At 44.7% G+C, this 12,587-nt stretch overlaps 1 protein-coding gene across 3 annotated transcripts in view; it reads right to left on the bottom strand.

Annotated features, from left to right (window-relative positions):
- Positions 1–12,162, bottom strand: part of NHSL1 (NHS like 1) — a 148,259-nt gene extending 136,097 nt beyond the window's left edge. The window contains exon 1 of one of the 3 annotated variants that reach the window (XM_028723553.2): positions 11,199–12,162. In XM_028723553.2, the coding sequence (XP_028579386.2) occupies positions 11,199–11,526 (328 nt within the window). In that variant the 5' untranslated portion in view covers positions 11,527–12,162. The remainder of the gene's footprint in view (positions 1–11,198) is intronic. The other 2 variants (XM_028723550.2, XM_077925943.1) reach the window with 2 other exon arrangements.
- Positions 12,163–12,587: the final 425 nt, after the last annotated feature.

The following is a 12,587-nucleotide window of genomic DNA, read 5'->3' as shown; positions in this document are numbered from 1 at the left end:
GCACTATCCTGGCCACCCCTGGTTTAACCAGTGTGACTCATGCATGTTAACCTCAGAACTGAACAACTGTAATGACTACTGTAGGTGGGACTACTCTGACAATCAGAAGCTATAGCAGGTGCTAAGTGGGGAATCTGGCTGTCCATATCTGTGCTGAAAGAGTTGCCAGACTGCCACCAAGCCATGTTTAAAATATATTGTTATTAAATATAAAGCCCTCTCCAACTTGGAATCAGGTAACCGAAAATAATGCCTTCGAACATACAGACCTGTTAAATCACCACAGCCTTCAGATGATGTTCTGCTGTCCATACTGCAACCTGGAAACTCCATCTTGCAGTAACACAGAGGCCGGAAGCCTTTACTGTGGTGCCTATTTTATGAAACAAACTCCTCCTCACTACCAATATGGCAGGCAGCAATGGTAATGTGCCTTCATCACTTACTAAAAATATAACTGATCTGCATAAGTGTTCACAACCATAGCTGCCAATTTTTAACTGTCTTATGTACTGTAATGGTGATGTTTTAAAGTACCAATATGCTTTATTAACTTGTTTTAAAATGCTGTGGTTTTGTTTTTAATGAAATAGGCAAGTTATTATCTGTATATTTTGAGGTTGATTTGACAGAACGCAGTTTGCCCCTAAAAAGATGAGGATGGCAAGGCATGCAGCAGTAATTTGAGCTTTTTCTCTACTATGCAACTGAAACAATTGATAAGCCCACAAAGCCATCTTCTAAGCCCTCTTGAACTCCCTCTGAAGTGATTTCATCTGCTACCAAAGCCATTACTAATCCAAGCGGGAAACCTGGAGCAGGTGCCAGAACGCAACAAGAAGCGGAACTATAAAACAAAAATTAACAGTGCAATCCTAACCCCATATATGCTAGGTGAAAGAGGTTGGTATTTGAATTGAATTTGGGAGTTCCCGCCGGACTCCCAAGGCTTGTGGACAGCAGCCTGCAGCCCGAAACCCAGGGAGCGCACCCCGGGCTTCGGGCAGCTCTCCGCAAGCCTTGGGAGCCCGGCGGGACTTCCCGCCAGGCTCCCAAGACTTGCAGATAGCAGCCTGTTCTGGGGGCTGGGGTCGGGGGAAGCTCAGCCCCAGCCCCGCGCCTGGGGGGGAAATAGTTTTTTTTCTTTATTTCCCCCCCAAAAAAAAACCACTAGGTGCGCCCTCTAGGGCGAAAAATATGGTATCTGCCCTCCAAAGCAGTTGATCTGGCCTTAAACTAGCATAAACAACCTACCCTAGTGTCCTGGCTGACAGAAAGCCCTGCTGGCGTCAAGTTGGCATCTTGCAGCAGTACAAAGGGCAAAAAGGTGTCAGGGGTGGGAAATGGGCTTATTGGGGGTGAGGAGAGAGATACATAAAGTTATGATGCCTCCTAACTCATTTCATCCACTGATTTCATCCATGGAGACTGGTGTAATTTACATTACCCACAAGAGTCACTGGAAGGGTAGAAAATGAATGTTTACACTCCCTCCATGCCTTCCCTAGCCAGGAGCAGTTATGACGCAGCTTAATTTACACAAAGATGTGCCAGCATATATCTCTTCTCCTGATGATTCTGCCTGGTTGGGATTACTTTGCTCAGCAATTCCAGTTAAATTAAACCTTGTATGACTAATGAGGAAAACAGGATATTTTCTCATTCAAAAGACAGTAGCAATGTTTTAAGAATAGGTGTTAAGAAAGAAGAGTAAGTCCACATTTGTTATAGTATAGGATCTGTATTTTTGCTGCATATAAGAATCTACACGCACACACATCTGTAAATTCTGCTACTGACAGAAAAACACATTCTTTGCTTGTTTTGTTCCCTACTCACCTGGATACCTCAGTTTTCAATATATTGGTCATTCAGGGTAGTCACACTGACTCAGCCTAGATAGCTCAGTTGATTAGAGAATGGTGCTGAAAATGCCAAGGTCGCAAGTTTAGTCCCTGTATGGCACAGCTGAATGAAAACTCCTGCATAGTAGAGGGTTGGACTAGATCAGGGTTAGGCAACCTAAGGACCGTGGGCCAGATGTGGCCCAATCGCCTTCTCAATCCAGCCCGCGGATGGTCTGGAAGTCAGCGTGTTTTTACATGGGTAGAATGTGTGCTTTTATTTAAGCTGCATCTCAGGGTTATTTGTGGGGCACAGGAATTCATTTGTTGTTTTTTCCCAAAATATAGTCCGGCCCATCACATGGTCTGAGGGACGGTGGACTGACCCACGGCTGAAAAAGGCTGCTGACCCCTGGATTAGATGATCCTCAGGGTCTCTTCCAACTCTGCAATTCTATGATTCTATGATTAATGAAGGTCCTAGGTGTCAAGACATTTGAAACCGTAATAAAAGTCAATAAGAACAAGTATCCGAAAACAGGAGAAATGTACCGGTACGTGCATTTCCCTTGCACCACTGTTTCCAGTGTTGTATATAGATGACACGAGCAAACATCTGACAATTCATATTTTTTTTATCAGAGATAAGAAAGCTATACCACTCTGAGATCTGGAAAGGCAAAATACTTTCATATCTCTAGCTCTGCATTTAGTTACTACAAAGGTCTGGGCAACCTTTGACCTGGCAGATGTTGCTGAACTACAGCGTTCATCATCCCATGCCTGCTAGAGCTGGTGGGAGTTGTAGTTCAGCAACATTTGGAAGGTCAGAGGTTCCCCACACCTGTTACAGAGGCATCTCTCCATGCGCAAAGATGAAAAGTATCTGAACAAACAGACAGTGGCACAATATTACACATCTATGTACCAAACTCCTTTATTAAACAGGGCTAACTCCAAGTACTGCATATCATCTCAAATAACCCTTAGAAAGCACAGCATTTGCAAACATAAATACAGTAACCAGGGACGCGGACTTATAAAAAATATTGGGGGGGCCCGGGAAAGCTCATGAATAATAAATAAGCTCATGAATATGCAAATAAAGTGGCGCCGCCTCCTCGTGAGCGAATAGGGGAGAGCGTGCTGCGCCTATTAATCAGCTCCAAAGGAAATTGGGTGGAGCTTTTGCTCGGGAGGGAGGGCAGGAGGCATGCAGCCCGCCCCTCCCTGTGCATTTTGGGCTGGGGGAGGGGCGGCGATGGCGCTCTGCTGGAGGGGCGCCGGAGATTATTGGGGGGGCGGAGCCCCCCCAAACGAATTTTTGAGGGGGCTCGGGCCCCCTCAAGCCCCATGGAGTCGGCGCCTATGACAGTAACTCCATTCCCAAGTAAGAGACAGCAGAAATTTCAAAAGTAAATCCACACCTGTTATACCTGACTTGCAGGTACCCAGGTAATATTCTCCAATATTTCATATAATAAGTGCCTGACAGCCAAAGGTAAGACCTGTTCCCTACCTACACCCATTAATTATTGCTGTAATTAGCAGCTAGGTATGATCTGTCAACAGCAACCATAAACATGGCTTTGATTACATATTCCTGATAAGTACTCACTGACCAAAAAACAAAAAACAAAAAACAACCCACATGAAAAGGAGTTACTTTTAACAGAAAATATAAGTTCCTAGTTCACTTTTTTCAAGACATTGAAAAGTAGATGCAATCAATTCAGTTAAATTAATTTCTGCATCAAAACACAGACTGTGCTTGAAATTATCTGTCCTCAATCATCCTATATTATCATACAGTGGGAAGGGACACGATTTAAATAAAATGCAATGTGTCGATTATTGAGGCCAAAGTACACGTGACATTAAACATGTATTTGCATTTAATGGGCAGGGCTGTTTTTAAAAATGCAAATAGCATCAGGTGGTTTTCCCAGTTGTGATGTATTATGGTGCTGGAGGAGACTCTTGATTGTCCCACGGACTGCAAGAAGATCAAACGTATCCATTCTGAAGGAAATCAGCCCTGAGTGCTCACTGGAAGGACAGGTCCTGAAGCTGAGGCTCCAATACTTTGGCCACCTCATGAGAAGAGAAGACTCCCTAGAAAAGACCCTGATGTTGGGAAAGATGGAGGGCACAAGGAGAAGGGGATGACAGAGGATGAGATGGTTGGACAGTGTTCTCAAAGCTACCAGCATGAGTTTGACTAAACTGCGGGAGGCAGTGGAAGACTGGCATGCTCTGGTTCATGGAGTCACGAAGTGGGACACGACTAATCAACTAAACAAAACGAAACTGATAATTCCTGAAGAGAAAAGCAGGACCCAACATCACATGAGCGGACTTTCACTTGTGCAAAAGAATTCCTCCTGCCTCTCCTCCCTACACATCTCCTAAATCTGTTCCAGAGTGTCTCCTAACACTCCAATTCAGATTTTGAGAGTAAAAGAGGACTATGACACCCCACTGTGCTGTTCCAACATACATCCATTCCACACACATATGAGCACCACTGATTTTATCTCAGAATCACAGAAGGTGGCAAGAAGCGTTTAAAAGTAGAATCATTCACAAAGCATATAGCAGTTTCAATAGATGGATATAGAAGGGGAGGAACAAATTTTGTTTCCCTTCCTTGCCTGCTGCAATTCCAGGAATTATCAGTATCTGCAACTGCTGATAAAAAAGATGGATTTGATCACACACAGGTGGACTAAAATCAAGGGTTGTTAATTAAGAGGGTTGGACAGTTGCTTAAAAAAAAAGTACATCCAGCCTCTTTGGGTGAAACTACAATTTTGTACATTAAAGGAAGCTCTTGAGGAAGCATTTTACAACTTATTAAACTGTGTTCAAGATGAATACAGTGGTACCTCGGGTTAAGTACTTAATTCGTTCCGGAGGTCCGTACTTAACCTGAAACTGTTCTTAACCTGAAGCACCACTTTAGCTAATGGGGCCTCCTGCTGCTGCCGCGGCGCCAGAGCACAATTTCTGTTCTCATCCTGAAGCAAAGTTCTTAACCTGAAGCAATATTTCTGGGTCAGTGGAGTCTGTAACCTGAAGCGTATGTAACCCGAGGTACCACTGTATTATATAATGCATTTTCGCATTTCAGCCAATAAAAGCATTTCTGTATAAATCTTCATTTATTAAATTTCAAATGGAGGCTTGCCTCAGTGCAGCAAGGCTTTGTACCAGTTTCCCTTTGGGAAAGGGTTTTTCTTTGAATGCAACCTTTTGTCCTGTTCTTGCTTTTAGCAAAGTTTTATCAATAGGAAAAGCTGAATTTCAACAAATAATGAGTCTTTCACTTAATATATAATTACAGATTAAGGACATATAGAAGCTTGTTAAGTGTCCAATGAACTCTTGTTTCTACTGAGGTTTTGCAATAAATAATTTTATGTAATTTGGACCGTGCACCACGCTCTCCAGGTAATTTGTGGTTAAGTTGAATAGACATGCAGCTTACATTCAGAGCACCAATTCTAGTGGCTACAGAGGGTCTAGGACAGAGCTTTCCAAACTTTTCATATTGGTGACACACTTTTTAGACCTGCATCCTTTTGTGACACAGTAATTCAGTTTTGGGGGACGCGGGTGGCGCTGTGGGTTAAACCACAGAGCCTAGGACTTGCTGATCAGAAGGTTGGTGGTTCGAATCCCCGCGACGGGGTGAGCACCTGTTGCTCGGTCCCAGCTCCTGCCAACCTAGCAGTTCAAAAGCACGTCAAAGTGCAAGTAGATAAATAGGTACCGCTCCAGCAGGAAGGTAAACAGCGTTTCCGTGCGCTGCTCTGGTTTGCCAGAAGCGGCTTAGTCATGCTAGCCACATGACCTGGAAGCTGTACGCCGGCTCCCTCGGCCAATAGAGTGAGATGAGCGCCGCAACCCCAGAGTCAATCACGACTGGACCTAATGGTCAGGGGTCCCTTTACCTTTACCTTAATTCAGTTTTACTAGCAAACTGGAGGTTAAACTAACATCTTTTCAGCCACAGGAGGAGCATGGGAACGTTCACATGACACATCTTCAAACTGCAGCTGAGACACTAATGTTTTGCAACACACAAGTTTGGAAAGCTCTGCTCTAAGATCTTAGCATTACAGGAAGGATTTAAGATCAGGACTGCTGAATATTACTCCTACAGTTAAAATCAGGCTGTTGCTCCCTTCCTATAGGGCATCTCCAATGACCACTTATTAGTTTGAATTTAACTGTGTCTCATACTTCAGCCGAAAGAGCATGAGACTCATAATCTCAGAATCATGAGTTTGAGCCCCACATTGGACAAAAGATTCCTGCATTCAGGGGGGTTGGACTAGATGACCCTCATGGTCCCTTCCAACTCTATTATTCTACAATTCACTCATGCTCAATAGCCATGTCAACAAGAGTTTTCAAAAGGAAATGGACAAAACTAACCAGCAAAAGAGCAAGGATACAGAAGAATATAAATAGTTGTTTTTCTATTGAATTATATTGCATGGCAGATGTCATACAATCTTCTTCAGCGCTGTGTGAGTGTTTTTACAAGCAAATTTCTACAAGAAAGGAAGTGCTGTGGAGGATGGGCATAGAAGAGAAGATTCTTCTTCCATTCCTGTGCTTCTTTTTGTTTTGAATTTAACAACACAGGAAAGTCCTCTCACAGTGTTTTTCTTTGTTGCAGCAAGAGATGCAGTGAGCCAAATGGGATCTTCTCTGCGGAAACAGCTGACTCCAAATAAAACAAAAACAGTCACAGGTTGCATTGCACAGCATTTCCTTCCTAGCACTGGGTGGGTATGGAAGAGATATGAGCTCTAGTCATCTCACTGCATGACACTGGAATAAATAGAAAAGGAAATATCCATTTAAAAAGCAGCTTTTCTGTAAACCTCCAACAATTTATATAAAAAGTATCTAGCAGGAACGGGTGAACAGGCAGAACCATTTAGCTTTACTTGGGTTTTCCCTACAGAAAAAGATGTTTATATAGCCATAATATATTCTGTACACAAATAAATCATGCATCCTCCCAGCGTCCTGTAGAATGACTGATTTCTAGGTTTCAAATACAAGAAGAAACATCTCATTTAAAACCCATGTTTTTCAAGGTATTTTTATTATAATTTTAAGAGAAGGGGGGGAAATAGGGGTGGAGCCAACAGATCTCCAAGTTCCTAGACAAAAAACCAACTAAGTTTAGTAGACTATTATATACTTCCTTTCAAGACTCTATAAGTAAATTCAATCCAGCTTCAGTATTCTCAGAGAAACACACAAAAAGTCCTTTATTGGAAATGGATGAGTGTTCCAAGAAACAACTTTTACAACAACAACAAAAGTGTCAGTTTGAAAATGCAAATGGAAGATGCTATTCCCAATATGTCCATAGCTGAAACAGAACTATTTTACCACAACTGCAGGACCTCACAAAAGTCAACTGGCTTTCAGCAACCTCAAATACATTTTTCTCCTCTCAGCATCTACCACAAGCAATAAGGACCCTAACTCAAGGATAGGTAAGCCTAGGACCAACAGCATACATTAAAACTAACACAGGGAATGTTTACAAACTTCAAAAGTTAAAAAGGCATATAAATTTGGTCAAATAGCAAGAGATAGATGCACAAGCAGAAGCACAACCAAGTTGCCTATACTGCAACTGCATGCTAGGATAAACCAGTACTATGTAATCATAATAAAATCAAATATATGACATTTAAAACAATCCAAGTTATGACAGTGTAGGTCGTTATGCAGGTATATTTCAAACTCTCCCTCCCCTATCTCACTTTAACATAAAGTAAGACAGACAACTTTGTGGAAAATATGCATTAATAGCCTGAATTTAGAGAATATACTAATGCACTGCCGTATTAACACACCTTGGCTGAGCCATAAGCCATGATTAAGCGAATTAGATGGTGCATGAACTGTGAGCTGGCCATGTTACTTCTGAACCAGTGCTCAAACAACCATGAGATAAAGCCAAGGTTTGTTCTTGACTTTCCCAACTGTTTGTTTGGGACAAATTTATGTCAAATATAATGGACTGTATTGTAATACTTTAATCATTTTAATTGTTTTGCAATCAACAACAAATTGAAATAAAAAGAGAATTATATTTTAAGAAGTGAACAGAGACACAAATTTTAATGTAATGTAAGGGAAACAGCCAAATATCATCCTACAGCTAATGTGGCAAATTAAGGCTGAAAACTGATACCCATCAGAAAAGCTGACAAACAAGCTCCTCTACTCTCCTGAGCTCACTACCCTTCACCCATTGTAGCCTTCCTTTCACAGAGTGGGACAAACAGCAAAACTGCAGATGGGGGAAGGGAAGAAAGGACACACACAGACTGAAAATTTGTTCACGGAGCTAGCAGGAAATGCCAAACACTGCACACAGGAGCTAACAGTTTCTTGAATAAGGCTGGAGCTTACAGTGGGAAAACCTTGTCATGCTCTACCTCTGAACTTTGGATGGCAGGGTCTCCGATAACACAAAGGAAGTACGACTTGTTTTGCATCTACCCTGAACAGTCAAAATGCACTATCCCAACACCAAGCAGTAATACTATTTGTATAATATTTCCATGGGAGCGTTCTCTTTTCAAAACAAACAGAACTCTATGGATCATGCAATTTTTTTCTTGCTTGCCTTGGAACTCTGAATAACCTGTACACATAAAAAGCAAACTACTACATCAGCACGGTTTGCTAAATGTGGGTAATGTCTGAGAAGGTAAAATTAAGGAGTGGGGGGTGGATTTGATGGTGAGATGCATGTAGTATGAGGCAAAGCACTAATACACATACATTTGATCAAGGAACATGTATTGAAAAAATGCAACGTATTGGAAAGTGTTAGTAATGCATTTGTAAGCACACTCAGAAGCAAGTCTCTTTATATTTAATGGGACTTATTCTCAAGAAAGTGTGCATAAGATTACTTTTTAAATCAAGAGTACTTTTTAAATCAATCACTTCTGTATGTTGTTAATTCAGTACATACAACATATGAACCCTAAACGTAAGTAGCGGCCAGCGACGCCTGACTAGAATTACTATTTTTTTCAATGGGTAAGATCAAGAAGGGTGCACAGTGAAGCATTCTGAGTGGTAGGTTTATTCATTAAAATATATGAATGGAAGTCGTAACAAGGACAGCTAAGCAGATTTTTCACACCACCTTTTGAAGCCAATTTTTTAAATTAAAAACCCTTTTATCCAACCATTCCACTGTAAGTGTCTTTGAGGCAGCTTTTTTTTTTTTTTAATTTACAACTCTGGCTCAAAACAGTAAAACAATATAAACAATAGTAGATTAAAAATGAGTTCAGCAGTGCAAACAATTATATCCAATAATAAGAAATACAGTTACAACCAAAATAATACTAGTGATGAATTCTAAGACAAATAAGACAAGTGTGGGCTGGTGTCTAAGACGTAAAGGTCAAGTTGTGCCAGGTGATTCTGCCTATAGAAAAGAGTCTGTCCAGTGACCAACCTCTGATGGGGGAGCTCCCAATGAAGACCTTTAGTTGCACATCTCAGTTTACAGGCAGACTCATCCAGGACATCCCAGATTATTTGGGGATTTATAAACTGTTTAGCACTTTAAATGTGTTGGGCTTAAGTCTATAAGCTAGGATATATCTTTTATGTATAAGGCAAGGCCCTGTTAACAGTCTGGCTGCAGTACAGTATTCTGAACCAGTTGAAGTTTCCAAGCACTTTTCAAAGGCAGCCCCATGAATAAAATGATGCAGTAATCAAGCCTTGTTGCTACCTATACATGTGTGCCCATTGGCAAAGCTCAATCTAGCATCCTCAAAGTAAACTCTGCATGGTTCTAACATGGAGAAGACATATATTGAAATAAAGACTTACTTGTGAAACTGTCTGTGGTGACAGACCTATCAAGAAGAACTTAGCCTTGCCCAAAGATTTCCATGACTGGGCACAACTTAACCTTGCCTAATGATTTCAAGGGGTCTTAAATGAAGGTAAACATACCTGGGTTGCACCTAATGTGTTCTTAATTTACTGAGCAGCATTCTTAGGAAATACTGAGACTTAACGCATCTTTAAAGTGAAAAATGTTCTTACAGAGAGACTGAATGCATTTTTACAAGCCTACTTACATGTTTTCCAAAACAATGTGCTTTATTATGCTCAGGGTTTGATTTATCAAGGGAATTCATGAAAGAGACACTCCTCAAATTATAACATTACCAAAGCAAGCTTCCTCTGAACTAATCAGGTCAAACAAGAACCACATTTCCACTAACATCTGAGAAGTTGTTAAAAGAACTGGAAAGAGTTTCTCAATGAGCAACACAAATGGATTTTGAATCTGAACTGTCAGTGATTCATTCCTTTTTTTCCTTCTACTGTTCTTTAAAACAAACATACACACACACACAGCACGCAGATGTGCAAGGGTGCCAGATTTTCCTGATTTAAAAAAGAAAGCCTTCTACTATGATCACACCTCCAGCATGCACTCCGCAAGCAGATAATCATGTTTGACAAACATATATAAATGTAGCTCACTGAATGCACACAGACCAAGTACCCATGTTGTGCAGACTGCCCTAACGTGTGAAGAGACTCTAATCCCAGAACAGACTCCAATTTCAGAACATTTTGGCCAACGCCCAGCTCCATAAGAAATACCCCTGTGTGTGTGGGGGGGGGGGGGGGTTTCCAAATACATTTTGCTGTAAGATCTCTGCCTGGGAGAGGCAGAGCATTTCAGCAATGCAGCCAAACCCGTGGAGCCTGCACCGATTGCAAGAGCCTGACCCCTACAGCCCACTAAAAAGGTCCAGTTGGGGAGATCAGTTGCCCAGCCCGAACCTTGGGGGAGGGGGGCTCAGTTCTTCACTACAAAGTGGGGAAGGGGGTGGTCTACCTGCCCTCCAATTCCCAGCTGCAGGCAAGGGTGTCAACTTGGATAAAATACGGTAGGGCCCAGGTATGCCTCAACCTGCATAATCGATCACCAGACGCAATGCACGCAAACCATTTGAATGGCAGGGCTCGTCAATTTGGGGGGGTGGGGGAGCAGTCTCCTCAAATATTTTAGGAAGGGAGGCAAAGGGACCCCGGCCCCTTGGCTCCTACGGTTGCAGGCGAGACTTCCATCCGTTTTGCTGCCCCCCCTCCCCATGCCCTGCCGCCAGCCTCTCGTCTCTCAACACAAAACGGCAACGAGGGGCTCTAGGAGGCGACCCAGGGCAAACCCACCACCACAGCCTGGTCTGAACTCCCGCCAAGCCAGCCAGGCAGCAGCCCACCGCGCCCTCCCGGCTCCCTCCAGCCCCGTGAGAGACTTACGGATTTTGACTTTGCGGTGGTCCAGGCGGGCGGCGAGAGCCTTGAGGGAGTCGAGGCGGTGCTGGAGGCGCGCGCTGCGCCGCCCCAGGCTGTCCGCTTGGGTCTGGATGCCGCCGAAGACGTCGCCGGCGCAGCGGGAGAGGTCGGAGAGCTGCCAGAGGAGCGAGACGAGCGAGTGCGAGCAGACCTCCTCCAGGGAGCCGAAGAGGAGCCCTTCCGCGCCGCCTCGCCCGGCGGGCGAGCCTCCTTTGTCCCTCGGAGCCGCCGCCGCGTCCTCTTCCAGGCGGCACAGCTTGAGCGGCGACACCGTCCTCAGGGGGAAAGGCATCGCGCGGGCTCTGGGGCGAAGGCTGCTCTGCGGAGGGGAGGGAGCAAAACTTACATCCACCGCACGCACAAGTCCGAGAGCCTCTGCTTTTTGTTCTCCTGCCTCTTTCTAGAAGACTCAGTAGTTGTTTGAGGCCGCGCGGGGGCTGCAGCCGTGAGCCCGGCCGGCCGGGGGGCCGAAGAGGAGGCGCCACAGGTACATTGCAATGCCTCTCTGCAAAAGGGAGCGAGCGAGAGAGCGAGTTCGCCCCGCGGGCTCCTCCGCCGCTGGTGCTGCTACCTCAGGAAGAGAAAGCACGGGGAAAGGGGGTGGGGAAACACGGCCGCCCTGCCCTGACTAGCTCCGGGGGGCGGGGGGAGATCCAGCCGGGGACCCCTCTCGCTCGCCGCCGGAGACGGAGGAACAGGAAAAGGAGCCGCGTTTCCCCCGGAGGAAGCGTGGGAGGGGGCTTGGAAGCGGCGCCGGAGAGCGCGCGGGACCGCGGGCAGGAGGTGAGAGGGAGAGAGCTGAAGCTCGCGGGGGAAGAAGAAAGGCGACCCACCCCCGCGGTCACCTGGGATCCCCTGCTCTCGCTTTTCCCAAACGCTCCCAACCCGGAAAAACGAAAGCAGCCGAAGGGGAGGTGGCGCAAAAGAACTCGACTCCACAGAAAGCTGGGAAAAGAAAATGTTTTGGGGGGGAAATAATAATAAAGGCCGCCGCCTACCTGTAGCTCTCCAAACTGGAGCTACTGCCCCAGCTACTCCTTGCCTCCCAGCAAGCCGAAGGTGGAACTCTTCCCTCCCTCTCTCTCTCTCTGCCTGCATTCACTCTTTCCGCCGCTTGGTGTCCGGGGGTTACTTTCTCACACACACGCAGGAAGAATCACGGCAGGTATCATCTGGCTCCCAAATAATCACATTTTCTAAATCACGGTTGCCCACCCCACCCCTCCACCATCACCTACTGGGATGCTTTGTGTAACAGGTGAGAGAGAGATAAGAGCATAAAGTTGGGAGGAACCCAGCGGTGGGCAAAACGGCTACGGAGGCAACTGCTGTGGCAGTTCAACGTTTTCTCTG

Source organism: Podarcis muralis, chromosome 3, assembly GCF_964188315.1.
Source record: "Podarcis muralis chromosome 3, rPodMur119.hap1.1, whole genome shotgun sequence".
Classification (NCBI taxonomy): domain Eukaryota; kingdom Metazoa; phylum Chordata; class Lepidosauria; order Squamata; family Lacertidae; genus Podarcis; species Podarcis muralis.
This window is presented reverse-complemented; position numbering and strand designations above follow the sequence as displayed.